Source organism: Colias philodice, chromosome 22 (assembly GCF_061535455.1).
Source record: "Colias philodice isolate Cphi_HAF_F1 chromosome 22, ilColPhil1 Martin Lab GWU primary, whole genome shotgun sequence".
In the NCBI taxonomy this organism is placed as follows: Eukaryota; Metazoa; Arthropoda; class Insecta; order Lepidoptera; family Pieridae; genus Colias; species Colias philodice.
Window position 1 is genome coordinate 1,972,917 of NC_143107.1, and position 26,640 is coordinate 1,999,556.

A 26,640-nucleotide genomic window follows, 5' to 3' on the forward strand; every position below is an offset into this window, starting at 1 on the left:
AAGAATATTATATTAGAAAAAGAAACAAGCACTAAACTTGTTAAGATAATACGTATTTGGTCAACATTAAAAATTTTGTCGTAAAAATATTAAGCCTTATAAAATAAATGGCAACAGTTGCAGTCCAACATTAAAGAGACAAATCTCTGGCAGGGTATTTGAATTATTCTGTTTTCTAAGCCTATTATGTAATGTGCAACCTATGTAAAGTGTAACGTTTCTTAATTATTAGGGCATCAAATTATAATTTTCATATTGAAATAATATGTACCATATTTGGTACCACATAAAACAATCTTTAAAAATGTATCATTTTTGTTAATGGTATACACTTTTGTTTATGGTACAGTTGTCAAGTCCTATTTATGTCAATGTCAATAAAAACTTCTCAGTTCTCTATGGTTATTGTTTGTTTGGGTTTGAGCGAAACTTTTTAAGTTTATATAATTTAAATAATTATAAATGAAATAGCAAAAATGCCGAAACCAACGTGTGTTCAATGTAACACAAATGACTCCTTGCTGTGGCGAAGCGCGGAGAACGGTCAAATATGCAATGAGTGTCATTTGGCAAATACCGCAAGTAAAGATATGAGCGTTGACGTTAGTATTATAAAAAACGAAGCAGAAAAAGAAGAAAAAGAGGTTGATGAAGGTAAAAATGGGAAGACGGAGAGTGAGTCTACTCCCGCCAAAGCTACGGGTAAAGGAACTAGGAAGAGTACTCGAGCGACGAGGTATAAACCTAAGACACCAGCTCCCGCGCCTCCTAAGCCGCCAGCCCCTCGTGGTAGAGGTCGTAGAAGTATATTCAAGAGACAACCTTTGAAAGCGCCGACTGCTACAGCCACTGTTGTTACTAGCGATTCTATTTTTTACAAGGTAACATAATTTGATAATTTATTTATACTTAGTTTATTGTATAACGCACAGTACATTTTATATAAGGTAAGTTTCTAGTATGTGTATTGTGTAACTTGTTATGATTCTTGTAATTATCATTTAATACCAAAATAAATAGAAATATCTTAAATTTGTTATAATAAATTAAGTAGATGAGGTTACCTCACTCTAGTTATAGTTTTTTTTGCTGATATAACTAGATATTTATAATTAGTAATCAGAGTATTTTTAAACTCATTTATTTATTCCATTAAACTTGTGAATTGTCATATCATTTTTTACATATCCATTGCTGTTACTAATTCAGCTATTATTATTTTTCTATTAATAATAATTGATACATAATGAAGCCTCATTAAGAATTAAAAAAAAACAGTATTTTCAAATAAACATTTATTTATTTTATATTAACCGCAGGGATCATACATGCAAGTCGGTGACATAGTATCCATGCTTGACGTGCACGGAGACACATACTATGCTCAAATCCGGGGTTTCCTCACGGATCAGTATTGTGAAAAGAGTGCTGTTGTTACCTGGCTTCTGCCGACGAGGGCCAGTCCACCGCCGGAGAAGGGTTTTGATCCAGCTACTTATATTATTGGTAATGCTTATTATATGATTGATAATGTTGTTGACCATAAGTTAAAAAAAAAAAGTGAAGTCCTATATCCCCGTAGTGGGGTAAGGGGCAGATGCATTATGCATACATCTGTTTCACTGATCGATTTTCTTTAGGGACAAGTAGGTGATCAGCCTTCTGTGTCCTACCAGACCGAGACATTTTTTTTTCTTTGTCTCCACCGGGAATCGAACCCAGGACCCTCGGTTCTACGCTCACGCGTCAACCACTGTACCAAGGAGTCGGACCATAAGTTAAAGAACTTCAAAACTGTCCAGAAATTTTTGAGTTAACAAACAAATTAAATAATGTGTTTTTTTTTGTAAATTTTCAATGAAAAGATTGCTCTTACAAGATATCTGGATAACATTATATTATAAGTGAAATATTTTACATTTAAAGTATCTAAATCTCTAATGTTAACCAAATTATATTGTATTTAACTCAAAGAAAATGCCAATTCTTTAAGTTAAAGTAATTGTTTTTTAATTATAGTTCTTATTTACTTCATTTTATTTCGCAAATGCTGTTTAACCCGTGTTTTTATTTGCGTGCTCTGCGGTTTCACCTGCATTGCTCCGCTCCTGTTGGCGTGATGATATATAGCCTAGCCTTCCTCGATAAATGGGCTATCTAACACTGAACAAATTTTTCAAATCGTACCAGTAGTTCCAGAGATTAGCGCCTTCAAACAAACAAACTCTTCAGCTTTATAATATTAGTATAGATATAATATGACATTTTATTATGTAAGTATAGTGTTCTATTAAGCTTATATTTAATTTTATGCTTTGTTCACAGGGCCCGAAGAAGAATTGCCGCGAAAATTAGACTACATGGAGTTTGTTATGCATGCTCCTTCAGATTATTATAAAGCAAGCAACACACCTTATGCTATGACTGATAATGAACTTAATAATTGTACAGGATTCATTTGGAGCTCTTTGGAACCAAAAGAAAAAACATAATTTGTTGTAGACTTGTAGTATTTGTATGTAATCTTAAGTAAAATAAGTAATAAAGATATGGAGTTATATAGCATTGATTTTATTATTATAAAATTGGAAGTAGGTTTCCTTGATTATTGAAATTTTTATAACAGTACGTTCCACTTCCTCTTCCGATTTTAAAGGAATTAATTATGCATCCGCATTTTAAATAAACTGATAATTTATAAATAATTTCATTTATGTATATGAGGAATGTCAGTTTTTTTCTCAGGATATGATTAATTTACACTAGCTTTCCGCCCGCGGCTTTACCCGCTATATCTAAAACGATTATGAGATTAAAATATTTTAGCATACATTAGACTTAAGCTTACTATGCGGTGATTATAAAAAGCAAAGAAAAATTAGATTTATAATTGTACACAAATTCTCAAAATAGTAAAACTTATTCGTTATCTATGACAACAAAAATCTGTCAAATGCTAATTTGTACCGCTTGTCAAATCACAAATGTCAATATAGGATTTCAATTTTCAAGTTGTTGTTTTAATGTTTCTTGTAAATTTCATTGAAATAAAAAGAATTAAACTGAAATACATAACGTAATCAAAAAAGATAATACAATGAGCCGGAAAGAAGCTCTATCATCCTTCATACAGCAAATTCACGGCCGTCCCGTCGTCGTAAAATTAAACAGCGGCGTCGATTACCGAGGTTTGTTTTCTTTTGATTATTGTTATGAATATAATACGAATATAATTACTTTAGTTGTTAATTTTAGCAAGGTTACATGATAGGAATGGATGGAAATTCAGAGCTTTCAAAAACATACAAAATTATAGGTTATGTTTATATACTTTTATAGTAGCTGTTAGCTTTACACCGTACATACATAATATGTATTTTACTATTTATTCTTATAACAAAGCATTAAACATAATGGTCTGATTCTTATATTTTGGCTAGATCTTAGATTTTTTTAAATAGTTATTAACCTATTCAAAAAAATAATAAGTTACAATGATTGTTAGTATTGTATAAGTACATTCATAATACTGAATAGATAAAACATTTTTATTTTTCTAACATCTCTACATCTTTTCAATAATTATCACCTCAAATCAATTAAACTTACAATGGTTGTTTATCTTTTGTAAAATAGTACAAAAAAGTAGGTGCTATAGGATATAATTATTGCAAATAATGCATTACTCTAATATATAGCCGTTTATTATCATAATAAATAAGAATGTTAAAATAATGAACCTATATCTATACAAGCTTAATCAATTCCAATTATATGAAATAAAAATCACAAATTTTCAAAATTATCCTACATTTATAATAACCCTAAAGCACTACACTACTAATTAAAGCATATATTAATCTTAAATTTAATAGATTACATAATTATTCTAATATTTTTTATTTTCAGGTGTCCTGGCATGCCTAGATGGCTACATGAATATAGCGTTAGAACAAACTGAAGAATATGTTAACGGTCAATTGAAAAACAAATATGGTGATGCATTTATCAGAGGGAACAATGTATTGTACATCAGCACATCCAAACGGAGATAATATGTAATTTTTTCTTAAATAAATAAGTTTCAATACAAAATGTGTCTTCTTTATCACATTTTTCAATACAGAATCATTCTTCTCTAATCTAAGATTTCCTCTGCAGAATATATATGTATTATGTATTTCTTGTTATACCAATTACCAAGTTAAACTATTGGTACTTAGTTCAAAAACAATTTTTGTTAATGGCAATTTTCATTCTACTTAATCTTCACTAGGACATAATTACCCTACTATAGGTTCTCAATTGAAGTGTTTTTTCCCTTTCTGAGTGGTTCTGAATTATAGAGAATTTATTCTATTAAAATAGTTCTATGCAGCTCCTGGGTAGGTATAGTAAAATTTCACATCATTGGTCTGCAAAAAACGAAATATATTTTTAATGATAAATCCTTAAATTAAATAAATGTTTAAGTTTTTCTATTTACTACCAATAGCATCCTAATACACTTTTAAGGTATAAAAAAGGTTGCATGGAATAATATTATATTTACTGATAAAAAAAGCTACATAATATTATAATACCTATTTTTGAATTAAAATTTTAATGTAGATTTTAAAATGTTGTCAATGTATCTTTTATAATAGTATTTAATAGGTAAGTATTTATTATTTATCTTTTATAGGATATACATACCTTTTTACCAGATGTATCAATGGGCCCCTTCCCATCACCAAAATCTTCAATTAATTTTTCACCGCGATACCCATATTTCTTCGTATATTCAGACCTTGCTATTTTCCCTGCATCTGGATCAAAATTCATATCGACGCGGTAATTTAAAATTCTGGGATTAAATAAAGGCGCCCAAAAACTAGAGTACAAATACACACATTCACATACAACTAATGTTGCCAATAAAAAAAATATTTTGATCATTTTATCTAAAAAGGTTTGTATCGTTCAAAAGTCTAAATAAGAATGATACAATGAAGGAAACGATGAAAATTATGTATAGTAAATATAAACAAGAAGTACCTACAGCGTACGGCGGGTAAATAACATAGTTTTGTTTGATGTGTTAACAGAATTCAAGGTTGTCAAGTAAATCAAATATTAAGGCGAAGCGATTTGTAAAATCCTTTATTAAAATATAGGATATTTTACCGAGTTTATTAACTAAGTTAGTGGTAAATATTTTTAGTCCAGTTGAGATTACACCAAAGAAACCAGTAAAGGTCATGGCTCGGGGTTTCTCTTTTTTAGTTTGGTGTACACTGTACCCATGGTGTACCTTATAGGTACCTATGCAATTATTTATGATTTATTTTCGGATTTACTGTGTTTTATATGATAAACAAGGTTTATAAAGTCGCCTTATTTATCACACACATACGTAAATACACAGGTATTGTAATTGTGTGCAGTGAAGTATGTAGGTAATCAATTTTTTGTATCCTGATAGATTGATTTCTTCTTACTCCTAGGGTCAAAGACAAACTCATTAGTCAGTACTCATTAGTGTTGCATCATAAAATATTAATGGAATCATAGAGTACGTATAGTAGTAGCTGTAGTAGTTAGTAGTGTAGTAATATATTTTTTTTTGTTGAATTTAGTGGTGTACAGATTGCCTTAAATTCCCCAGATAAACCAAAGCTCAGAGACGTCTCGTAAAAAATACACATTATTATGTGTTTGAATAATTTATTTTCTATGCAATCATCAAACGTTGCTTTAAATTGCGTTACATACGTATTATTTCCTATTTTACGACCAACTTTGTACTTCACATCAAGTGTATGTATTCATAATGGTCGATTGACATCACAATATATTTTCTTTGTATTCCTATACTGTTGCACGCTCAGAGGAATAATTATTGCTCTGAGGTTGCACGCCTCTTATGCGAAGCGTTGAGGTGGGTACTACTGTCACTTCGCGCAAAACATCTGATTTTTCAAACTTAAAATGTCTTTATGTATCATACATTGCACTTGTAAGATAATACATACACACACATATTAAGAAAAAACACTATTTTTAACATTCATGATATTTTTGATGTCATTTTTGTTATTTAAACTAGTTAAAAAACAGTTTAAACAGTGTCTGTATGTGCGGAGGATTTTCTTGTTAACACGATAGCGACCGAAATACTTTACTAATCGAGTCTTTTTTTTCTCTTACGCTTGAGTATGCTCAGGAATAGAACCCTTTCATTTTTCAGGGTCTGATTCGATGTGGTTTAATTGTTATTAAATAAACAAAAATAATAATTAATAAATAATTATTAAAAAAAAATTATGAGGCGTGCACTTTTGGATTTTCCAAATTATTTATACATATTTTGTTGTCGCTGTCCTTAACTTGATTCAAATAAATTATGATTGTCTACACAGTTCTGTGTACGTGCGATTTTTAGAAATTAATCTTGCGTTGATTTAAGTATGCACTTACTTACGTACGTACTATATTTGCCATTGTTTCTATAGTGTAGTAATTAATACTGCAAAATACTGTAATACAGAGTAAAAAGTACAATCGGTCAAATTTTAATTTGTTTCTTATCTATTATTAATTATTATATACTAATTTGTTGGTCGATTTCAAACTAAGTTTCATAGTTAATAAATCATTTCTAAAATTAATAAATTAGCTTCTTTTGGAAAAAATGTAAGAGCCTTAATATTAAAAGGGATGAGGTAATTACGCTTAATATTGTCATAAAACTCGCAAATGTGTTTAATATTTATTTAATAACCAATTACCTAACAATAAATTTATATACAACAACACAAACATAAAATTAATGAAATTCACAGTAACTGCCTATGTCTCAAATAACTAAGCATGTATTTAAATTTAACCTCTACATACTTAGGTAGTTCATTAAAATATTTTATGTAGGTATCGGTCATAACATAATGCTAACAGTTGGTAGGTACTTTAGTAATTCCTATACTTTTAAAAACTCTAAAAATTGAAGAATATTTTTACCAATTGCCAAGTTATTTGAGACATACCACAGTGTAAATAAAATATTAATTATCTATGCTTAAAAAGGGCACTATTGAATAAAAATAAATTAATGTATGCCTTCGAGAGGGGCATACGATTTATATTGATATAATTCAGGTCCTCCGTAGCCATACAACAATTTTCCTTTGCCGTTTTCATCGTAATATGGGTACCGGTATTTTGGCCTGAAATTAAAAAAAAAATTCAAACTTATTCATAAGTGTTTATCTCGGCTGAAATTGGTTGGTACATCATTTCATTTGGTAGATTTCCGATCTCTTTTTCAAACAGGGCTTTTACTAAATCACCAATACCTATACCTAATTGATCACTGATTGAGCATATCATATCGATTCCCTACTAATATTATTCTAAGGATACACAAACAATATATATAGGAGGATCAGGATATACCACATACAAGTACCTCTGCATATTTGTTACTCTATTACGAAAATAAACTACTGGACGGATTTGGATAAAACTTTACAGTAATAGTAGTTATACTTCAAGATATAACCACAGTATTTAACACTATAAATAATAAATGTACCTACTATATAGACAACTAACTATAGAAATAGGTACTTGATTTTGCTCGCGCCATCTTCAGTTATAATTTGAAAATCTTTAGATTTCTATCTAACCACCTTGATTAATATCAAGGTTATAAATTAGATTTCCAAGAATACAAGTATAATTTTACCTTTCAAAGTACTGGAAGTTTGGTGCTCTCGGTTGAGGCACTGTCGATTCCGCTACAGCTAACAGTGATACGATTGCAATAATCTGAAAATTTAGAAATATTTACAAAAAATAGCCTAAGTTAGTTCTTATACCAACAACTATCTGTCAATGAAAGTCCCGTCAAAATCGGTCCAGCCGTTCCTGAGATTAGCCGGAATAAACAGATAGACATATACAAAATTTGTAAAAATTAATATTTTTGGTAAGTATATACAGTGTACATACATCCATATGCATTTAGTAAAAGTCGGTTATTTCAATGTTAAAAGCAGACACTCCAATTTTATTTATATTTATATAATAATATATCTTTGATAATGTTATTATGTATTGCTATGCAGTAAAAGTTTATTTTCAGTATATAATTCCCTCCAGTAAACTCCTTATGATCATAAAAATTGAAGCTTAATAAAATACAAACATGATGTAGGTAATTAACTTGCAACTTTTAAGTTCGCCTTATTTTAAGAAGACGCAAATTTTAACATATAGTTTTGCAATACATGTACAGTAGGCGCTTAAAATTATTTAAGTTTAAGAATAATTAAGATTGCGCAAAGCTGCTTAGGCATGAAATTTTTTCTATTCAATATTCATACATTTTGTAAAACAATAGGACAACACCGAATGTAGCAATAGCAATAACCATCATCAATAGACAAAAACGTTCTTAATTTAATTTTCAAATTATTCCAAAAAATGCATTACGAATCGCTCTGAAAGGCTTTCAATCGTTTTAGAGCGTCACCTAATAGGAAGACTCCTCTTAAAAATAATTCATTATTTCATGCGAGTTGCGTGAAACATACTGACAATGAAAACTGTCCTATAGGCGTTATTAGGCAACACAATCATAATAACATAAAGTTACAATATAATATAGTATGATTTAACAAAATGAATTAGATACTGATAGATACCACGAATGTGCATAGAGATTTATAGCTCAATGAGTGGTCGATTTGTTTTTAATAAGGTATAGAATGCGAGTAACTGTTTATTTCTATTGACATAACCATAAATAACAGAATTCCTCACCGTGATCAAAAACAATTTCCAACACTTTTCCATTTTTGAATTTCACTAGTTAACGCGCGAAAACTCCTTGTCAAACTTTTTTTTTTTCGAAATATTTCTGAATAGGCAAAGGTATTCACAATGATCAGGCTGTGAACGTGCGTTCCTCAACGTACCGGTTACAAAACTACTTGGTGGGAGTAGAAAGTGTGCTTCGCATGTTAATGATCCCTAACCCACTTACCTCTGGGCTCTGACTAGTGTTTTAGTCCTTGGAAGTGTTATGGAATAGATTAAGTAATGATTTTGGTAATGAGCGTTAATAATTTCTATGAAATGAAATAAAAAAGTATAAACTCTATCATAATTTATTATATTACTTTGTATTTGTAGCCTTTACGGTTACTTAATAATCATTAGACTGTATAATTGTAATTTAAATTAATACCCAAAATTTGCTAATTAAGTTTACTACATCTTGAAGGTTTAAGGCACAGTTTAAGGGTGATAACAACTGAAACATCACAGCGCGGCGGTAATGAAAGTGAAAGTAGCCTCACTGCCCACTGGCCAGTGACAGGCGAGTGTACCGTAAGATTATGTCATAAATGGTACAGAATGTTCGAGAATATTAATATTTTTATTTCCAATATTCCAAGTGTTTTGTATGTACATATAATTATACTACGAAGAACGCTTGGCATTACTATTAATAATTAAATTTTAAATTATTAATACGTATCGTGATACGTGGTGCATTTACATCAAATGAGCGAATGCTCATTTTAACCCCACTATGTCAAATACTTGTAGTGTAAACAGGCGCAGAATATTCCTTCGTTGTTCTTAGTGCGTTCGAAAAGATTCTATGCAATGTTCTAATACTGAACAAAACTGAATACGAGTTTTCGTTTACACTAAGAGATCACTAAAATTTGCTCTTTGCTCTAGCTCAATGTTCGTTTATCAAATGAAAAACTATAATATGAACATTGTAGGTTCCGTAATATGACCCCTTATTTCCAAACAGTCTAAGCCGTGAATTGAACCGACTGGAAAATTCATAGCTGGTTATTGCGATCATAATATGAATTTGCCAGTCACGGCGTAAACTGTCTGGAAATAAGAGATCATAATACGGCCCCTGGATAATTTAGTGTTCTTTACGACAAACTTTGTAAAAGGTACTAGATGGGTTTAGGAATAAAAAATAAAACATCCAAATTTTCAATAAAAGTTTTTATTTATTTAAGAAATTATAAATGACTAGATTAACATCTACAGCTACATTCAAGCGAATGGTACAGGTATAATATAATATATAATATTAATAAAGCTGTCACATATATATTCTATACATTTTCTATGAAAAGTTGGTAAATTCATTAGAAATTAGAATCCATGTTGTTCCGTCTATCTCGTTTTTTCATGAGCTATCTCCCTCACTCATTATTCTATATTCAAATGCTACATTTGAATTTAGAATACACATTAATTGGATAATGTATTTACCAATTCCTTTCAAAAGTATTTTTGAGAAATGAAACATAACAATTATCTTATTTTATAAAAATGAGTTTTAAACTCAAAATTTTAACGATTACAATATACATAAAGCACCTTTCAAAACACACAAAACAAACAAAACAATAAACATAATAATTGTAATATATTCGAAGTTATTTTTAAACATTATTTTTTTATTAACTACTTATCTAATAAAAATATAGGTTATCTCTAGTTTTTTATTTTTTATGAACCCAAGAAATTTATTTCTAGGGATCGTAAGTTATTTCTATTTTTATATGATTACGGCATAACAAGAATATTTTAAAGAAATACAACTTACAAATAATATAAAAAAACTTCTCATGAAGGTGCTTTTCTATGAGAATCTATAATATTTATAAGAATGAGAAATAGACTTCATATTTTAAAATTGAGTATACAGAATTAATAACTAAAACTACCTATAATATCACAATAATAATAGATTTATTGCTTCCAAGCATCTATTCTAAATAACTTTAATAAGTCATAATAAAAAAATGTAAATTGGAATGTGCTAGAATAATTTAAATAATGGAATGAAATGAGAATTCCATTTTCTAAATCATTACTCCAACACACAACATAAAATTCTATTTTCAAACAGTTACTAGCTCAAATGTTTAAAAACTGTTCTTTTTTTGAATATTTTCAATTCAAAAACAAATAATTTTGAATTTAAGTAAAATTTAATGACAGCTAAATTTCGATTAAGAGTGATTTTAATCGAAAACTTGAAGTGAAATTGCTATTATGCACTATTAAATATATCGCATTTAATAGTAAATGTTTAAAATATTAAGTCCTCAGCATATTATTTAGCTTTAAAACTATCTAAATAGCGATAACACACGAAGAATTATTTTTTAAACATTCAACTGCACAGAAGAAAAGAATATTATTCTTTAATTAAATCTAAATGTTACTTTATATTTATTATAGCTTTGCTTTCTTAAATTTTCTGTTCATATTACTACACATATATCTTTAAGCAAACAACCAACTAAATGGCTCGTGCCTAGACTGTAAGCGAATCGAATCAAAAGATTTAATCTATCGAAATTCTTCGTACACTTGGTCTTCAAAAATATTCAAGCTTCACTTCTATTCCCACAAAATCACTTCATAATATGCTCAAACAATCATAATTTATGGATAAGTCCATAATTTTAGTTACTAGACAGTATACTGCGCAACTACACAGTATACTTCGCAACTACACAGTATACTGAGCAACTACACAGTATACTGCGCAACAACACAGTATACTGAGCAACTACATAGTATACTGAGCTGTAAAATCGACCAATCAGCAAGTAGCATCTTGCTGATCTTCTAATTGTCAATAATTCGCAGGAATTATGCCCATAATTTGGCTCCTGTGTTCAACAAAGTCTAGAATTTTCTGCGCCATTGTCCTTTTTCGAACCAACATGGCTGCCGCTTGTTCGAATTTGTGTTGATTCCTTCGTATATATGCGTATGTGTCTGTTGTCATGTTTTTTAGTTTTTCGGGGTTTATTTCGTCCATAGCGCATTCTTCGTGTAATGGCGGGTTGAAACGGTAATAACTGCCCGGTGGAAGTAAATCGTTTAATGCTAGATGCACACCTGTAAAGTAAGATTGTTATAAGTGCCATTTTTATTCATTTTCTAACTCAAAAGTAATGTTTTATCACATACAAGATTTTGGGCATTTTAACATTATACAAAAAATGAATTCATTCTATCGACACAAAATACTTTTAATAATGACCAGTCTATATACTACATAAATATAATCTGGATTTTTTTAATAACCTCCCAACATTGAAAACAGCTGAACGAATTCTAATAAAACTTTCCACAAAATTAGTTAAATAGCATGTAATTTATACCTTCAGTATCCGTAGCAGAATCCAGAATCTTATTGAATTTATCCTTCCAACTGGTACCCGTAGCGTCTTTCGCCAATCCTTTAGTTAACAATTGATAGTCTAAATGTTTGTTAAGCGCTTGTCCAGTTCCCACCGAAATTACTGTGCCGTTTTTGAGAGAGTTCGCACCGAAGAGTAGTTTCGCTTCGTGTAAACCGACCGCGGTTGGATTGTTCACCATTATACCACCGTCCTGATGAAATAAAGTTTTTATGAAAATGTGAAAAAAAAGAGAAACATTTATTAGTTAGATCAGTAGATTAAAATTGTGTTCGTGTTTCCTCACTATACATGTTTTATTGTTTTGTTTCCAATTGTATTGTGTGTTGTTGTGTATTGTTTGTGGAGTCAAATAAATGATCTTTCTTTCTTTCAGTGTCAGTGTAAAGTATGCAGTAAGGTGCTATATACCTGATGCAACAAGCCTTGCAAGTTGAACTCAGTGAAGTAGCGGCAGGTTATATATTGTGCAGTGTTATTATACAGGATGCAGTGTCAGTGGTCGCGCCAATATAAAAATATACGTAAATATATTCTCGATATGAAAGTGGACTGTATTTAGATCTACGTGGTGTTAGCAAAGAGGGATAGACAGGATACACACGGCACGTACCTCGTCGGAGGGAGTAGCGTCCAGAACACACGCGCCGCCACGCGGTCAGGGTCCTCCAGCTCGCGGCGGGCAAGAACGGCGTCCAGTCCCACACTCCACACAAACACACACGCGGCGGTGAGCGCGACCAAGGGCCGGGGCACGGGATACCCCGGTGGTGTTACAAGGGCACAATGCCTGATGATCTAGAGAGCCTCGTGGAAGCTCTCCGGCGGTGGCCGAGTCCCGAACCTCGCGAAGGAACGGAGCGAACCCGACTGACTGCAGCGACACGAACGTCGCGTTCACGTCTTATTGGACGTGTCACGTGGTTAGTGACCACGCGATGATTGGTTGTGCTCGTATGTAGGGAAGGATGAAGGAACACACCACAAACAATAAATGTTTAATTTCTACATTTACTATTTTAATTATATTGGCGTTACCATATCCACCCGCCCTAAATGGGTCACCATTTAAAACCAATCATAAGATACAGCGAAAAACTATGACTCTAGGATCGCATAATGCGCGCGGGTTAATAAAAGTCCTAAGAGCCACGGCGGTAATATAAATAACAAGTTCTATGGCTCTAGGAGCGCAAAAAATGCGAGCGGGATAATAAAAAATCCTAAAAGTCACGGCGGAAATATAACTAACAAATTCTATGACTCTAGGATCGCGTAATGCGAGCGGGGTATATAAATTCCTAAAGTCACGGCCGCGGCGGTATTACAACTAACAAATTCTATGACTCTAGGATCGCGTAAAGCGAGCGGGGTATAAAAAATTCCTAAAGTCACGGCGGTATTATAACTAAGAAATTATAAACGAAAGCGGTGCAAAACTTAAAATTAAACTTAACTAACTGCGGTAATATACTAATGCGATATAACTATTGTCTTGGAAGCGGACATAAACGAACGACCGGGCGAAGGTAAGTTCCCTTGGCGGTTCTAACTGTACAAACGCGCGCGACGTCGTCCTTTGAAGGATGTACTTTCTCTACGACGGCTAAAGGCCAGGTTAGGGGCGGTGCATTATCATTTATTACAACCACGACCGTTCCAGGAGTAATAGGTGTCGAAGGCGTATTCCATTTCTGCCTAACCTGCAAACCGTGCAAGTATTCCAATCTCCAACGTTCCCAAAACGACTGAACTAACTTGTCCAGTAGCGCATGCCTATCAAGTAAACTGACGTGATCAGATTTGACTTGCGGCGCGGGTAATGCTAGTAAAAGCGCGGTATTTAAAATAACAAGAAACAAATGCGTTATAATATTCATATATTTAATATGATAATAATCAATGATCATGATAATTATGTGATCATTGCGCGGTAATATCACTGGAAGCTTATGTGCATATTCCAGGGCGGAATCGCTTAGACGTCCGATGAGGATAAGTCTGTTGCGAATAAAAGGCCTCAAGCGGTTGAGAGCCTGCGAATAAAACTTATAATAGAGTATATTATAATACTCCTCTGCAAAATATTTATTTTGCAGGGCGGGAATAATTTTATTCTCAGCGAAATTAGGTTCCTCTACGGTCATCATAGCACCGCGGCGGGTTAATAATATAAGGAACCTATAAATATAAAATACACGACGCGCCGAGACGCGAAGGGCGGTATCGTATAAAGCGCAATGCTTTATAGGCGGGCACACAGTGTGCGCTAATAATTTTCGTTCGGGAATGTCTGCAATAGACTCACCATCGAGACTCCTAAGAGGCCATTCAGATGGGTCCGAACGAGCCCACTGGGGTCCGTGGAACCACAGAGGGTGCGGTACGAGATTTTGTGGCATAATGCCACGCGAAAGAACGTCAGCGGGATTTTCAATACCAGAAACATGGTAGAAATTATCTGATGGGATGTTATACACGACTGTGGGAGCATCGAAGCCCATCATGTCCCACAGACGGGCGGTAATTGACAAGATGGAGTGCTTAGTGCACATCACATCGGCGGGAGCGGTAATTTTAAAATAAAAACAATCATCAACGGTAGACCAATGCAGACCAAGTAATTTATGTTGCACGGTCTTATCAAACTCCACCGCGGAGGGTAAAAGTTTGTGCGAAGCGGGAAGATTATCTAACACATTTTTGCTATTACTATTCCATTTAATAAGATCCCACTGAGCTCCCTTAAACAAACCGATGAGCTGCTGCGACGCGGAAACTGCTTCACATTCCGTGGGAATAGAGAAGGCGATATCATCCATATACAACGAGGAAGACGCAATGCCACTCGCGAGCGGATATTTCGCGCCGTCATCTTCTACGAGCTGTCTTACCGTGCGCAGTGCATGATAAGGACTAGACTTGATGCCGAAGCAAACTCGATTAAATTGATAAAGAAGTAGCGGATCCTGCGGGCTGAAACGATATAAAAAACATTGAAAACGACGATCAAACTCACGCACGAATATCTGCAGAAACTGTTGGCGGCAATCGGCGGTCATGGCAATCGCGTGGAGACGAAAACCTAAAATTATTGTAAACAAATTGCCTTGTAAATTCGGCCCAACATGCAGAAGGTCATTCAATGAACGCTGGCTTCCAGAAGTTGGCATGCTAGCATCTAAGACCATGCGCAGCTTAGTCGACGATTTATCCTCGCGCAGAACAGCGTGATGCGGTATAATATAAATAGGTGTAGGGTCACGCGGATCATACGGAGGCGCGGGTGAAATATAATTTTTCGTTAGATAATCTTTTATGACGTCATCATATGCCAACCTTAATTTAGGTGAAGCTTGAAGCTTTCTTTCGAGGCACATGAAACGCTTGCGGGCAATATTAAATGAGTCACCGAGAGTGTAGAAATCATCCTTAAATGGAAGCGAAACAATATATCTACCACTCACGGGATCGCGGGTTGTAGTTAATTTATAATATTCTTCACATTCAACATAATCGGGATGTTGAACGGGCGGTGCGGTAGGAAGCTCCTCGAGCTCCCAGAAACGCCTGACTAATGAGTCAATAGCGGCGGTCTCTTGAACGTGACAACACGTCAAGGGCGGTTTATGTATGTTAGGTATGGTGGGTACTGAACCCATTATTACATAGCCTAACACCGTGCGCAATGCAGCGGGCGCCGACGAGTCACGAGATGCATGAACTACGTCGGGGAGAAGCAGATGAGGGAACAGAGAAGCACCGATTAATAAATCGATTTTGTTTGGCGTACCAAAACTCTCATCTGCGAGCGGTAAATGCGAAATATGCGATAAGACAGAAGTGTCTATAACAGCGGTAGGTAATAAATCCGTAACATGATCAACAACTAGCGGTGAAATATTAAAAGATATGTTGTTGTCAAGACGCGAATAAAATTTTATATTTACGGAATTACTATTTACAATTTTTTCTGAACCACCGAACCCCTTAATAATAGTACGTTCGGTTTTCTGCGGTTTAATACCTAAACGTTCACAACATTCATTCGTAATGAAGTGACTTTGCGAAGCGGAATCTAAAAGCGCGCGAATAACAAGCCGTTCGCCTTTACAATTATAAGCTACGACTTCAGCGGTTGATAATAAAATAGTACATTGTTTATTCGCGGGCGCGTTGCATTGAAATGCGTTATCAGTATCAGCTGTATAGCTAGCGGTACATAGCGCAATGTCGGAGCGGACGCACTCGCCCGACGCGGACGGCGCAGGCAACGGCGGTGTGCTGCGCGGCGGGGGGTGAGACGCAGGCGCGGGAATGGACGATACGCGTTTCAAATGTAACATCGTATGATGTTTTAATTTACAAATGCGGCAATTAAAATTAGACGAACAACTAGAAACTCGATGTTTTATACTGAGACAATTTATACACGCGTTTCTATCCTTTACGCATTTCAAACGTTCCTGCGGACTCATTTTATGAAAACTCGAACATTTATATAAATTTTGATGCGTAATATTTGTACAAAGACAACTATATGCGGAATCAGCGGTTGTTACGTAAGACTGATACTTAGGCGGAGCAGACGAGATATTATTTGAACTGCGGTTATAATTATTATACTTTCGAGGCGGTTTATTTATTCCCGAATTTGTGGAAGGATGAATGCGTTCTAATACCTTCGCACGAGTTTGAATAAATTGAACTAAATTATCAAAAGTAGGCATTTCACTACCAAACTTTGTCTCGAAAGCGCGAACAGTATCTGAATCTAACTTCTTCAACGCGATATGAACAATCATTAAATCTGTAATATTATCTAACTTTATATTTTGTAAGGCGCGCACTGCGCTAACAAAGTTATCTGTAAATAAATCAAAGTTTGTTGCGGACGGAGAATGCAAAGGTTTAAAATCAAACATTTGATTTAAATACGCGGAAACTAACATACGTTTATCATCATATTTATCTTTTAAAGTTTGTAAAATTAAATTATAATTTTCAGCGGAGGGGGTTATACCAGCTATAACAGTTGTGGCTTTCCCCGTTAATTTACCTAGTAAATAATATAAACGCTCGGCATCTGTAAGGCCGGGATTGTTATGAACAACTGATTCAAAATTCGAAAGAAACAGCGGAAATGAGCGAATATCACCCGAAAATGGTACTAATTCGATAGGCGGTAATTTAGGCCTATTTTTATGCAAATTATTAATATCTCCGTGTGACGGACTTGGTTGCGAATATTGCGATTTAATTCTTTTAATCCTGCTATATAAAGACTCGAATGCAACGAGGCTTTTATAATCAGGTTTCGCGGCGGGAATTAATGATAATAAACGAGTATTGTATTCGTCTAAACACTGTTTATAATCATCGCGTAATGATTCTACCTGCGCGGACTCGTCAAGGAAACTTTCCATAAGCGCAGCGTTGTTTTGAATGTTCAAAGACAAATCATAAATTCTTTGCACCATTTCGAATATAATTTCGCGTTTAGCTAATAACATGGATAACTGCGAATCATTTATATCTTCCGAATCATTAACATCCGAAGCGTCACTATCAGGTAACTTAGTCATTTTCTTAGGCGGCATTTTTAATAACAAAAGTATATATTCAAACAGAGAATGTTACAATACAAGTTACAATAACAAGTAATACGACTAAATAAAGTAGGTCAGCGACGCAAGCGTAATATGAACCGAGTATGAATTTTCAATATGGTCGGGTTATAACAGCGGATCGCGGAATGACCTAGATAACGTTATAAATTTCGAGCGCGGGTAGCGGGTAAATAAATATGATGAAATATGTTCGATTTATAATGATTTTAGCGTTATAACTGCGGATAAACGATATGAATATAGTTTTAATTAACTATTTTAATAATAATATACGCGTAACTTAATGTTACGGGCGGAATAAAATATATTTTAAGCAAAAAATAATAGATGACGCAATGTCGATCTATGCGGTATATTATAGTTATTTCACAATGAATGTACTATTAAATCGCTTATTAGGGCCTACAATGAGTATCCTAATAAGGGCGGGTTTAAAATATATTTTATATGAATAGTAGAAGACGCATTGTCGTTCTATTATATGCGGTATATTAAATAGGTAGTATTTCGCATTGAAGATACTACTAATCGCTTATTAGGTCCTACACAATGAGTATCCTAATAAGGGCGGTGGAATCATCAGGTATTATCCTGCTCGAAGTGACCACTCAATGGTTACTATCCGGGTCGAAGGTACCACTCAATGGTCGCGCCAATATAAAAATATACGTAAATATATTCTCGATATGAAAGTGGACTGTATTTAGATCTACGTGGTGTTAGCAAAGAGGGATAGACAGGATACACACGGCACGTACCTCGTCGGAGGGAGTAGCGTCCAGAACACACGCGCCGCCACGCGGTCAGGGTCCTCCAGCTCGCGGCGGGCAAGAACGGCGTCCAGTCCCACACTCCACACAAACACACACGCGGCGGTGAGCGCGACCAAGGGCCGGGGCACGGGATACCCCGGTGGTGTTACAAGGGCACAATGCCTGATGATCTAGAGAGCCTCGTGGAAGCTCTCCGGCGGTGGCCGAGTCCCGAACCTCGCGAAGGAACGGAGCGAACCCGACTGACTGCAGCGACACGAACGTCGCGTTCACGTCTTATTGGACGTGTCACGTGGTTAGTGACCACGCGATGATTGGTTGTGCTCGTATGTAGGGAAGGATGAAGGAACACACCACAAACAATAAATGTTTAATTTCTACATTTACTATTTTAATTATATTGGCGTTACCAGTCAGTATATAGTGTTTAGTGTCATTATTTAGGATGAAGTGTTAATATGCAGTGTGCAGTGTCAGTATTTAGTGTCATTATTAAGGATGAAGTGTCAGTGTCAGTTTAAAATGTTTAGTATCAATATTATTTTATTGATATTTTTCACGACAATTGTAATAAGATCCGAAAGTATTTAAAGGAATTATCTTAATTTTGTTTATTTTTTATTTTTTTTGCTTTGTGTGTCCACCACCACATAGTGACTTGACTCAAAAATCATGTTGTGTTATCCTGTAAATGTTTGTCACAATTGTATTTTTTTTTTGTTACTAGCGGCCCGCCCCGGCTTCGCCCGTGGTACATATGAAAAATAGATGTTGGCCGATTCTCAGACTTACCCGATATGCACAGAAAATTTCATGAGAATCGGTCCACCCGTTTCGGAGGAGTATGCAGACTAACATTGTGACACGAGAATTTTATATATAAGATATTATGTACCCTAGCTATAAGTATTGCTGTGACTAATGTTGGATGACCTAAATAAATAAAATAAAATAAAATTATACCTGATGCAACAAGCCTTGCAAGTTGAACTCAGTGAAGTAAGTAGGCGCAGCGGCTGAAGCTCTAACTGCCTGCCACAGAGCAGCCCGACTTGTGCCCGGGAACACGGAGCGTACTCGGAACCCACACTCGTAGGAACGGAATATGAACGGCGCTAGTTTAGAACCGGAGTTAACTACGCAGGATACTACCGACATCTAGGAGATAATTGAGATAAGTATTTATAGTAGAAATCTAGTCATGTAATATTTTCTTATTATTACATAACAAGAGTGATAAAGTCCACTTACTTTTGGTGCATTATATCGATTGCACTCTGTAAGTGTGCAATCTTTGAGATTATCTCTCAACATTTTCTCCCACGCCTCTGTGTCATAGTACGAATGATTCCATACCAGTCTAGACGTACCTGCAAAAGAAAATATAGTATTTATTTATTCACATTTTATTTTAAGTAAATTAACTTTTTATGTAAGACTAGTGGTCCGCCCCGGCTTCGCCCGTGGTACATATTATTATTTCGCAATAAAATGTCCTTTCTCGGGTATCAAAGTATCTCCATACCAAATTTCATGCAGATTGGTTCAGTAGTTTAGGCGTGATTGAGTAACAGACAGACAGACAGAGTTACTTTCGCATTTATAATATTAGTATGGATATAGTGAAATTGATTTGGTCCTTCGAGTCGGATAAAATTTATACCGAATAAGTTCAATCAATAACAAAACTATATATTAATTATGACGTATTGTTGACAGTCTGTGTTGCCAAATATAGTTAGCAGGACGTAACATACGTATTGTTGTTCCTTCGAGCCGGATAAATTGGAACTATGGCAATTTTTATTGCTTAATAATAATTTTAATGTTAGAATGCTTATTTATGTTCTCACCTCCAATCAGAGAAGTATTTCCAAACATTTGCTTCGACAACGTAAGATACATTTGATTCGCTGTCTCCAAGTTATTGCCGCTCGCTGAAATGTAACGAAACAATTTTATTACATGATAGTTAAGGTTTGTCCATTCAATATTTAATATAAACAAGTGTTGAATAGTATGCGTTCTATTCAGAAAATATGTTTATTTTCAAAGGATTTCTATTTATATTTTTTACTATGAATCATTAGTGATATTTCCTAAGTATGAAAACATAAGTCTTATTAGTATTTTCTAATGTTTGATTTTACGCGAGTATTATACATTTAGAAATTAAAGACTTTTTAACGACACGTGGTCTCCCCGTGACCACGCTCGCTGTAAAGTGTTCGAAACGTCGGGAAAATAATAGAATGAATAAATCGCGTTTAAAATCCGTTAAAAAGTCTTTAATTTCCATAAGTCTTATTGTTAAATAAATAAAATAATTAATCGTAATATTACCTATAACAGCAGCAATAATAGCCCCAGTGCTGACACCAATAATATAATCGAAGATTTCGTGCACTTTCTTTCCCGTTAAGTTTTCCAAATGCCTTAATATCTCTATAGCTATAATACCGCGGATTCCACCGCCATCTATTGATAGGATATTCGGTCCCCTACTTTTCGTGGGGCCAGTGTAACCCATTAATGCTAAAGCCTGAAAAGTAAGATATAAATATACATTTTAAGTTTTAACAATAGAGACTATTTGCGGGATTCTAAACTTCTGGATATAATAATTGACTTGTCAGTCAGTTGATATGACAAATTGATGTAAATTTACGACAAAAAAGATTGATAGTCTATCCTTGACTTTATCGGTAAGTCGTGAAAATAGTCCTAATTCTTTTAGGGCGTTTGTCCACTACAAGGAATTTTACGGTCCGGCATTCCGATTTTTTACGGTCCGGTATGGCACGCAATTAATCTAAATACTAGCTTGTGCACTATACGTAATTTTACTGTCCGACATTTTACTTTTCCCTATTCCGGATGGTTTTTTGAGTTTACGAGTCGCTGTATGTATAATTGTTTTCGAGTGCCCACATGCTTGGATTTTACTCTTTTTATTGCATATGCCAATTGAAAGCAAGCTCTTGTTTTACTTTCTTTTAGCTGGCAATGAGATTTGAGAAGTCGGTATTGTTATTTTATATACATTGACCAAGCATTGACCTATAATTATCTAAGTAAGTGTTGGTAAGTTAAAGTTCAAGTGGGAATAGATTTAGCTCCTCGTCACCGATTAAAATAAATAAGTGAAACACGCATTTTAAATCTCTTACGGAACTTTACTTTTTATTATAACGAAGTAATATAATATTTCACCTTCTATATTTTTACTCGTTTCTTGTAAAATGCGAAAACAATCATTTATGATAGCATTATACCGCCATACTTCCTTGAACTGTACCGCACTGATCCGAGTAAAGACGGACAGGTGCACAAGCAATTCATCGGTTTTTTCATGCCACACCGGACCGTAAAAAATCGGAATGCCGGACAGTAAAATTCCTTGTAGTGCACAAGCGCCCTTATAGTAAGCTTTTAAAGTAGATTTCGTATTTTTCCGAAATAGGTCCTTCGAGCCGGATCTTAGCAAAAATGTATGCAAAAGTTTCTAGAATAAACATACCTCATTTACAATGCCTTTAACTTCAATAGTGACTGGCTTATCATCCGATTTAATTTTGTGTTGAACCCTCAATAAGGCACGAACGGCACCTTCCTGTTAAAAACCGAACATTTGACATTAGAATAAAATATTTGAGATACATTTTATTACAACAAAATGTAGGCATATGGCATATTTGAAGAAGAGCTCGTGTAATGGAAATAACCATAATTATATGAAATTTCAATTGATTCTGAAATTACCTTGATGGCATAATCTCTCGCTTCGGGATATTGTTGTAAATGTTCGATAAAATGCTCTGTCCTCTTGAGCAGGCATTCTGGATTTTCTGCTGTCACTATCGCTGATATTACGTATGCTGTGCGGGAATGGATGGAGGTCTGAAAAATAAACAAAATATTTATTACCATTATTGGTCAACCAGGTGTAATTTTAAGGATCTTCTATATAGTCTAGGGATTTATAGGCATAATTGTCGATTCGGATTTCAGAAATAGAAAGAATAATTATTTGAATCAAAACAGCAAATATTATAGAGTACACATAAGATATTCTAATATTTTATCTTAAAAGATGCCTCTACTATCGTAAGTAACATTATCATGTATTCATTTAAGATTAAATGTCTATTTATCTAAATCTAATAAATTATCACGACGTAAACCCTTATCAATACGCAAATCAGCCACCCATAAACCTAATTCCTAATCATTGCTTTAAATCCTATACAAAAAATACTTCAAAACAAAACCAAATCACACCATTATCACACAGATAATGGAGGTCAATCGTATTTTTACATTACTATCAAGCCTTTTTCACAAAGCATAAACATTGCTTATCATGGCTATGCACGCATTTTGTATTATAACACTTATTTGGTTTCTTATTGATATAATCAGATATGTATATGTCAATATAGATAACATGATTTTTATCAGAATCTTTTATAACAGTTGCGTCTCGAAATTTTGCTCTCTATTAGAAATGGGCATAATTTTTATTTGTCATAATTTTAATGAGCATAAGATTCATCATGTTTTCAAACCCATAACATGAGATACCACATATTTAACTAAAATTAACAAAAAAAATAAAATAAGATAACCTATAATTTGCTCCTTCAAGCCGGATTTACATAATACCTTAGAGTTACATAGAAATTAAGGCAAAATTTTCTGAGTATGAATATAATAATATTTTAAGAGTAAAATAAAGTCCAAACCAAAACCATTTACATATTAACATAGTGCCTGATTATATTATATTTACTTTATTTAATCAGGTGAAACCATATCAATTATATAAAGAAAAATATTGCAATCAGTATTCAGTATCAAAGTTATAATATTGTGTTATTTGTTTAAATTAACTTCTTTCAAAATTAAACATTGTTATCATATTGCAGAAGATAGAACTTTAATGTATTTATACTATTTAATTTGTACCAAGTACTATGCTTATTATTTTCAATAACATAATATGAAAAGTCATTGTGATCATTCTCACAGTATCAATTTAATGGGACTGAGAGTTATAATCTAATGTTTGTGCTATCTTAAAAATGCCTTGTCAATTGTCAGGATAACATAACCTACTGAATATTACACAGTATTATTTCTGGTTTTTATTACATATAATAAAGCTTATATTACAGTCATCATATATATCATTCCAAACATCTAGTTATACTAATAATAACAACCGATGTGTTTGTTTTTTTTTTTAACACCATATCCGAGGAACAACTGGACCGATTTCAAAAATTTTTTCCCCGTTATACATACATAGGACATAATTATATATCGTACATAATCCCTGATTAATATATTATAATATGTTACCTACATACCTCAGGCAAAAACAGTGTTGACCACTACTATTGAGTAAAAACTACAAATGAATAAATAATTATTTTTTCTATATTTTGACACTTTTTGATTCGAAAGAGCTTCTAACTACATCTAGTTGAATAAATAAAATGTGTAAGTTTGAATATTACCTTAGTAACCAATGGCTTATTAGACTTCCAGCTTGGTTCTGACATTTTTCCAAAATGCAGGTCCTTTTTCAGTTTCAATCCTTCCCAGAGACCTTCAAAAGTTATTTCTTTTGCTTCTGAACCCACTGTGAGCGCATCTTTCTCATTGTTTTGAATCTTTTCTTTAGATACTTTTTCTGTTTCTTCCACAGTAGATGCTTGTACTGTATGTTCAATTGCTTTTGTTTTTGGTTCAACTTGCGATAGACGGCTAGATACTGCCTTTTCGAATTTCTTTATGAGATCTGTGAAACAAAATTGATTAGATTTTTTTTTAATTAAGGTTAGCTGTTAACTTGGTTTATTTTGTAGTAACTTATTTTTTTAACTTTATGTGTAATCTTTTGTGCTTTACACTGAAGTATATTATAATTTATTACTTACTTATTAAAATAAATGTTTTTAATTTAATAAATAAATAAATTAGATAATTTTTTATCCAATATGATTTTATTGATGTAATTATTTATGAAAACATTATAGTTTAAGTTTGATGAATGAAATGATCTTATTCAATCTAGCTTGTTTATCATTTTTGCCTTACAATGTAAGATCTAAAATTAGACTCACAAGTTTATTCACCTATCCATAATTGTGTCAATTGTGTCAATAGCCTTAAGCAAATTAGGTCACATTCAAAACAAACTGCTTCTTTAACAAAGACTACATAATATCATTTGTTTAAACACTTACTTTCCCATTGTTCTGGTGTAGCAGGTTTTATTCTTTGCACCAGCTTTTCGACTTCTGTATTCAAGCTCGTCATAGACAAATAATGCCGAATTGCACGCCACTGACCACCCAACGACGACATGATTACTATTTTCAACAGCCAAAGAACAATAAAGTAATAACTTAAATAAAAACACTATTAAAATCTCCGAACTTATCACTCGAGTCTGCACTCTGCTATCACGTACGCACTTAGTGTTATTTATAAAAGTATTTATTTAAGAAACTTCTCGAGCTTCTAGATAACACTGATGAAGTAACTGCACTGTACAATAGTTTTCTATACACTAAATATTATGTTAAACCTTGGCAAATAATATAAAATCGCTAGTATTATTAGATCGATGACAGTTCGAGTACTGACGTAAAATCGGACGATCAGTGCTACCAACACTAGCGTATCAAAACAAACACAGTAATAGAACCGTACAATCACTTCCGCTTTATGATAATCTATTAATTTTATTCAAACACGTTTTATATTAAATAGTAAATTCAGTAGTTTGTATTTCAAGAACCAGATAAGTACTGATCAAATGTTAACAATAACACCAGTTTTATGCGTTAAGCAAAACATGTTTGTGTGCGATTAGATCGTAAATAAAATGTGACGGAGCGTTCGCCACACCTCTGTATTGGCTCAATGATAACGTTGCAGACTTTCAGATGTAAACAAACATCGTATGATCATCTGGCCACTGTTCCAAATTCCCACGCGGCGAAATCACTCAAAATATTTATTTGGTGTTGGCACAATTTGAATTTGAATAATCATTATTATGAATTCATAGTTCATACGTAATGGCTAGACTATTGTTTTAACTTTTAGCCGATGCTTTTAGCCTATATTTATCTGTACCTAATTATATAATTTTATCAGGAAATAAAAATTTAAAGTTATTTATGTATTATGGTGGTATTATGCATGTAATTTAAGACTTTCATTTTGCACTTTATAATACGAATCGGATTACTACTACTTGTATACGTAGTATATTATTATTAGTCTGTGCTACTACTGTAGATACCAGAATATCTGCCTAGGATTACAATATCATTTTCTTACAATAAATCTATACTTACCTTTAAATTTTAATAATGTTTACATTCATCCAAGAAAATAAGGCTTATCCCACGCTTATAATATATTCTACGCTTATACTAGCTTTTCCAAAGAATACTTATACTCTAAAGCTTTTCGCAACGACTCCGCCCAGTAATATATGTATCTTTTCTTGAACTGAAGACAAACAAAAATTTTATTAAAACCGATTCAGCCGTGAAAGGAGGAAGGAGGGCAGTGACAAACATAGAAGAAACATAAATATTTGTAGCTTTTTTTTTTTTATTGTGTGATAGGGAAGCGCTTGACCACGATCTCGCCTGATGGTAAGCTGAGATGTGGCCTATGATGGAGCGCGCTTCCCTAGAAGGTACCCGTTCACTCTTCGCTTGAAGACCCCCATATTGTACTCGTCGGGGAACACATACTCAGGAAGCTTGTTCCAGTCCCTCGCGGTTCGGATGAAGAATGTCGATCCGAACCGCTTTGTCCGGGTACATGGAACATCCACCATATGGCGATGCCTAGAGTCTGTGCGCCTCGACGATCGATGGAAAAAAGCTTGTTATTTAGCAAATAAATTAAATCCCACTAAAAACATTTTCATGTAAAATGTTGCCAAGACGAGCCCAT

At 33.6% G+C, this 26,640-nt stretch overlaps 5 protein-coding genes and 1 long non-coding RNA gene across 7 annotated transcripts; 2 read left to right on the forward strand and 4 right to left on the reverse strand.

Moving 5' to 3' along the window:
• The first annotated feature begins 377 nt into the window (after nucleotides 1-377).
• On the forward strand, nucleotides 378-2,558 carry LOC149478309 (GATA zinc finger domain-containing protein 1-like). The gene is made up of 3 exons (XM_089709227.1): nucleotides 378-881; nucleotides 1,320-1,506; nucleotides 2,326-2,558. The coding sequence occupies exons 1-3, from the start codon at nucleotides 477-479 to the stop codon at nucleotides 2,490-2,492; spliced, it is 759 nt and encodes a 252-aa protein (XP_089565353.1). The 5' UTR covers nucleotides 378-476; the 3' UTR covers nucleotides 2,493-2,558.
• Nucleotides 2,559-2,973: 415 nt separating this feature from the next.
• On the forward strand, nucleotides 2,974-4,095 carry LOC149478310 (U6 snRNA-associated Sm-like protein LSm6). The gene is made up of 2 exons (XM_089709436.1): nucleotides 2,974-3,188; nucleotides 3,910-4,095. The coding sequence occupies exons 1-2, from the start codon at nucleotides 3,098-3,100 to the stop codon at nucleotides 4,053-4,055; spliced, it is 237 nt and encodes a 78-aa protein (XP_089565562.1). The 5' UTR covers nucleotides 2,974-3,097; the 3' UTR covers nucleotides 4,056-4,095.
• On the reverse strand, nucleotides 4,089-5,854 carry LOC149478311 (uncharacterized). Its single transcript, XR_016317430.1, has 2 exons — nucleotides 4,696-5,854; nucleotides 4,089-4,415 (listed from the first exon to the last, which is right to left on the reverse strand). It is a non-coding gene; the product is annotated as an uncharacterized LOC149478311 (long non-coding RNA).
• Nucleotides 5,855-6,739: 885 nt separating this feature from the next.
• Nucleotides 6,740-9,360, reverse strand: LOC149478312 (uncharacterized). Of its 2 annotated transcripts, none has more exons than XM_089709429.1 (3): nucleotides 9,233-9,360; nucleotides 7,727-7,809; nucleotides 6,740-7,205 (listed from the first exon to the last, which is right to left on the reverse strand). In XM_089709429.1, exons 1-3 carry the CDS (start codon nucleotides 9,305-9,307, stop codon nucleotides 7,088-7,090), a joined length of 276 nt encoding a protein of 91 aa, XP_089565555.1. In that variant the 5' UTR covers nucleotides 9,308-9,360; the 3' UTR covers nucleotides 6,740-7,087. The 2 variants fall into 2 exon arrangements, with proteins under 2 accessions (XP_089565555.1, XP_089565556.1); XM_089709430.1 differs by lacking the exon at nucleotides 9,233-9,360 and adding an exon at nucleotides 8,806-8,987.
• Nucleotides 9,361-10,006: 646 nt separating this feature from the next.
• On the reverse strand, nucleotides 10,007-25,402 carry LOC149478313 (calcium-independent phospholipase A2-gamma-like). The gene is made up of 10 exons (XM_089709508.1): nucleotides 24,906-25,402; nucleotides 24,174-24,457; nucleotides 22,414-22,551; nucleotides 22,172-22,264; nucleotides 20,995-21,193; nucleotides 20,505-20,588; nucleotides 19,903-20,021; nucleotides 19,615-19,809; nucleotides 12,210-12,441; nucleotides 10,007-11,943 (listed from the first exon to the last, which is right to left on the reverse strand). The coding sequence occupies exons 1-10, from the start codon at nucleotides 25,024-25,026 to the stop codon at nucleotides 11,675-11,677; spliced, it is 1,734 nt and encodes a 577-aa protein (XP_089565634.1). The 5' UTR covers nucleotides 25,027-25,402; the 3' UTR covers nucleotides 10,007-11,674.
• On the reverse strand, nucleotides 13,571-18,370 carry LOC149478314 (uncharacterized). The gene has a single exon (XM_089709470.1). The coding sequence runs from the start codon at nucleotides 17,846-17,848 to the stop codon at nucleotides 13,736-13,738; it is 4,113 nt and encodes a 1,370-aa protein (XP_089565596.1). The 5' UTR covers nucleotides 17,849-18,370; the 3' UTR covers nucleotides 13,571-13,735.
• Nucleotides 25,403-26,640: the final 1,238 nt, after the last annotated feature.

What these genes read in the sequence shown, in the direction of transcription:
- LOC149478313 (XM_089709508.1), bottom strand. Translation starts at nt 25,026, where the DNA reads ATGTCGTCGTTGGGTGGTCAGTGGCGTGCAATTCGGCATTATTTGTCT. An exon ending in ATAAGCCATTGGTTACTAAG is followed by an intron (nt 22,552 to 24,173) that starts GTAATATTCAAA and finishes TTTATTTTTCAG; the next exon opens with ACCTCCATCCATTCCCGCAC. An exon ending in CGAGAGATTATGCCATCAAG is followed by an intron (nt 22,265 to 22,413) that starts GTAATTTCAGAA and finishes GGTTTTTAACAG; the next exon opens with GAAGGTGCCGTTCGTGCCTT.
- LOC149478314 (XM_089709470.1), bottom strand. Translation starts at nt 17,848, where the DNA reads ATGCCGCCTAAGAAAATGACTAAGTTACCTGATAGTGACGCTTCGGAT.
- LOC149478309 (XM_089709227.1), top strand. Translation starts at nt 477, where the DNA reads ATGCCGAAACCAACGTGTGTTCAATGTAACACAAATGACTCCTTGCTG. An exon ending in GCGATTCTATTTTTTACAAG is followed by an intron (nt 882 to 1,319) that starts GTAACATAATTT and finishes TATTAACCGCAG; the next exon opens with GGATCATACATGCAAGTCGG. An exon ending in TCCAGCTACTTATATTATTG is followed by an intron (nt 1,507 to 2,325) that starts GTAATGCTTATT and finishes CTTTGTTCACAG; the next exon opens with GGCCCGAAGAAGAATTGCCG.
- LOC149478312 (XM_089709429.1), bottom strand. Translation starts at nt 9,307, where the DNA reads ATGTTTCAGTTGTTATCACCCTTAAACTGTGCCTTAAACCTTCAAGAT. An exon ending in ACTTAATTAGCAAATTTTGG is followed by an intron (nt 7,810 to 9,232) that starts GTATTAATTTAA and finishes CTAAATTTTCAG; the next exon opens with ATTATTGCAATCGTATCACT. An exon ending in AACTTCCAGTACTTTGAAAG is followed by an intron (nt 7,206 to 7,726) that starts GTAAAATTATAC and finishes TTTTAATTTCAG; the next exon opens with GCCAAAATACCGGTACCCAT.
- LOC149478310 (XM_089709436.1), top strand. Translation starts at nt 3,098, where the DNA reads ATGAGCCGGAAAGAAGCTCTATCATCCTTCATACAGCAAATTCACGGC. An exon ending in CAGCGGCGTCGATTACCGAG is followed by an intron (nt 3,189 to 3,909) that starts GTTTGTTTTCTT and finishes TTTTATTTTCAG; the next exon opens with GTGTCCTGGCATGCCTAGAT.